We start from the raw sequence: 3141 nt of genomic DNA, 5'->3' as shown, positions 1-3141 counted from the left end.
ATAAAAAAAAAAATTATAATATATAAAATAAAATATATAATAATATTAAATATTAATTTAAATAAAAAATATAAAATTTCATAATAATATAAAAAATAAAAATTTATAATTATTTAAAAGATTGTGTATTTTTAATTTTTAATTAATATAAAATTATTAAATAATAAAAACAATAAATAATAAAAAAGATATATTAATTAATATATATAAATATAAATATAAATATAAATAAATATAAATATAAATATAAATATAAAAATAGAAATATAAATTATTATATTGTTTATGTATATATTAAATATTATATATATATATATAATATTTAAATATATATTTTCTTTTATTATATTTAATATTTCTTTTATATTCTTAATTATAATTATATAAATAATTTTTAATTTTTTTAATTTATTTAAATTTTGATTTATAAAAATATATTTATATTTAATTTTATTTATATTTACAAAAATAATTTATTAAAAAAAATATAAATTTGCTTTTTTATTAAAAAAATTATTATCTTATTTATTATCATATTTTTTTTATTTATAATATATTTTTTTCATTTTTAATTATTTATATTTATATTTTTTAATTTTCTTTTAAATTCTATGTTATATCATACTTTTATAATAAAGTTTTTAAAACTATTAACTTTTTCTTCTATAGACATTTTTTATATCAATAGCAAGAATATTTCTTTATATTTTAGATATTAAATGTTTTTTAATCAAAATTCTAATCGCATTATATATATGAATATTTTAATAAATATTTCATTTATAATATTAATAAGAATTAATAATTATATGTTAGTATTTATTTATATTATTTTCGCATGTAGATTATATTTTTATATTAATGTGCTTTTGTTTTTTATGAACTTTTTATTTATTTTATATATATTTTTTTTTTTTCAAAAAATATTAAAAAAATTTAATTTTTTTTAAAAAAAGATAAACTATTAAAAAATCTTTTTTTTATAAAAGCATTAATGTAATTTGAACTATTTAGATATATTATTTATGTAATAATTATTAATCTTATTTTTCTTGAAAAACAATTATTTTAATAATTAGCATATATATATTTAAATAAAAATTATATTAATAATAGTAAAAAAATAGATACAAATATAAATTATAATTTTTAAATTAAATATAATATAAATAATTAAATATAAATATATTATCTTATTAATATAAATTATTAGAATAATATTTCAATCAATAAATAAAATTATTTAATGATTTTAAAATAAAAATTATGTTTTAAAAAAATATTAAAGTGATAAAATTTTTTATATTATAAATTTAATATAAATATATATATATATAAAATAATAATTCTAAACTATTACTTATTTGTTTAAAAAAAAAAATTGATTCTCAAACCTCTTAACTATTTAATTTGTTATCTTCAGTTTCTAAATTTTAAATATCATCATCTTCAAAATCACTATCAATAGAAGAGATGCTTTATTTACTTTAAATTTTTTTATAGACATCATTAAAGAGTATTTATCTTTAAATAATTTATTTAAGTTTTTTATATTTTTATCCTACTTTTTTAGATTTTAATAATTTTAATAATTATTCAGTTTTTTATTTTTCTTATTATTTAATTGCAAAGAGTTCTTTTTCTAATAATTCAATATTTTCCTTATCTTACTAAAAGTCTTTCGAATTTTTAGCTTCAGTTAGAATATTTTACAAAAGAATTATTTGTTTTTTTTCTTAATCGAAATAATCTTAAAATCTAGACATATAATCTCCATACTTGTGGAATTTTTTCTAAAGAGCACTAGATTTTCTTTAAACAATAATACTTTAAGTTTCATTTGCTTAAGATATATCTCCGTAATTATAAATAGTAGGAGGTTTGATTATTTATCCGTATTTTTCAGCTTTTTCAGTCACCTCTAAAATAACATCTGGGACATAATTTTAATATTTTTTTAATAAAGCCCTTAAAGATTATTCATTTTCGGACTAAATTACATCTCCGGAAATTTTAGTTCTTTTTAATAAATTTGTTAAATAAGTTTCATTTACGACTATTTTTTCGGCTTCAAATTTGGAAAAATCAGTTTTATATTTTCTGAGATTTACCCTGTCTTTATTCCTGTCTTTGGCTTATTTTGCAAATCTCACTAATCTGGAAACTAGAAAAATACTAATTGACTTATTTACTTTCATCACTGCTTCTTCGTATCCTTTTTTTATTCTATTTTTATTCAAACAAGATCCGAAACAAAATTCGGTCAAAACTTAAGTATTAGAAATTTCAACATAATAACCATCAGGATCTCTTAAAAAGAATTATTTAACAACACTTTTTTCATGAGCAGTCGGTACAGAAACATTCATTTGGAAATCTATCATAGGTTAGAATTTTTTAAGTCTTTCTAAAACAACATCTGCATCATATACTTCCAATGCGATATGTCCTACTAATAAATCATCTCCAAAAGGTACACATGGCATACCTTTTATTAAATGTAATTCAATATTTCCCATTGTAAACCAAGCTCCGTGTCTATCAAAGTTAGGTCTTTCAATTTATTACAAACCTAATATATCGGAATAGAAATAAGTGGAAGCTCCAATGTCACTAACAACTAAAGCAATGTGATTTGAATGGGAAATATTACGGCCTAATCCTCTTCTATCAATATTCATGTCCCAATGAAGTTTTGTCCATTAGTTGCCGTATTCTCCGAGAATTACTCCACGCTCGATGTTTGCTAATTTTTTAACTTATTTTTCACCTTCGGTAATTGATTTTTATTTTTCTAATTATTCTTATTCTTAAGCAGATAATTTGTTTTTGCTTTGTATAACTTTAAATGGGGCTAATAAGTCAGAAAATGTTAAAAACATTATTATTTATTTTTATGGGTTTTTTTTTTTTTTTATTTTGAGGGTTTAAGTTTTAAATTTTTTTTATATTATTTGTTATATTTAATATATAAAAAAAAAATCGTCAAATTTATTATTTTTTTTTTTTTTCCTAAAAAAACGCTTATAATTAAATATAAAAATACATAGTAAAATAAAAATTTATTTTTAAAATAAATAAAAATAAAATTATAAAATTAAAAAATTATAAAATTAATTAAATATAATATTTATTTAATAA

At 15.8% G+C, this 3141-nt stretch overlaps 1 protein-coding gene across 1 annotated transcript, besides 12 other annotated features; it reads right to left on the bottom strand. All coding sequences in view use genetic code 6, as the record gives it.

Annotated features, from left to right (window-relative positions):
- Nucleotides 1–31: 31 nt before the first annotated feature.
- Nucleotides 32–105: a microsatellite.
- Nucleotides 63–119: a microsatellite.
- A 69-nt stretch (nucleotides 120–188) lies between these two features.
- Nucleotides 189–277: a microsatellite.
- Nucleotides 200–272: a microsatellite.
- Nucleotides 201–334: a microsatellite.
- Nucleotides 205–272: a microsatellite.
- A 187-nt stretch (nucleotides 335–521) lies between the features above and the next one.
- Nucleotides 522–578: a microsatellite.
- Nucleotides 525–563: a microsatellite.
- A 584-nt stretch (nucleotides 579–1162) lies between the features above and the next one.
- Nucleotides 1163–1191: a microsatellite.
- Nucleotides 1192–1980: 789 nt separating this feature from the next.
- On the bottom strand, nucleotides 1981–2882 carry IMG5_064880 (hypothetical protein; the record flags this gene model as incomplete). Its single annotated transcript, XM_004036918.1, has 2 exons — nucleotides 1981–2019; nucleotides 2193–2882. The coding sequence occupies 2 exons, from the start codon at nucleotides 2880–2882 to the stop codon at nucleotides 1981–1983; spliced, it is 729 nt and encodes a 242-aa protein (XP_004036966.1).
- A 187-nt stretch (nucleotides 2883–3069) lies between these two features.
- Nucleotides 3070–3116: a microsatellite.
- Nucleotides 3084–3116: a microsatellite.
- Nucleotides 3086–3117: a microsatellite.
- Between the last annotated feature and the right edge of the window lie 24 nt (nucleotides 3118–3141).

The sequence above is a fragment of the Ichthyophthirius multifiliis genome, assembly GCF_000220395.1.
Source record: "Ichthyophthirius multifiliis unplaced genomic scaffold scaff_1120509250312, whole genome shotgun sequence".
NCBI lineage: Eukaryota > Ciliophora > Oligohymenophorea > Hymenostomatida > Ichthyophthirius > Ichthyophthirius multifiliis.
Note: the sequence above shows the minus strand (reverse complement) of the source record. Positions and strands in the feature narration are given on the sequence as shown.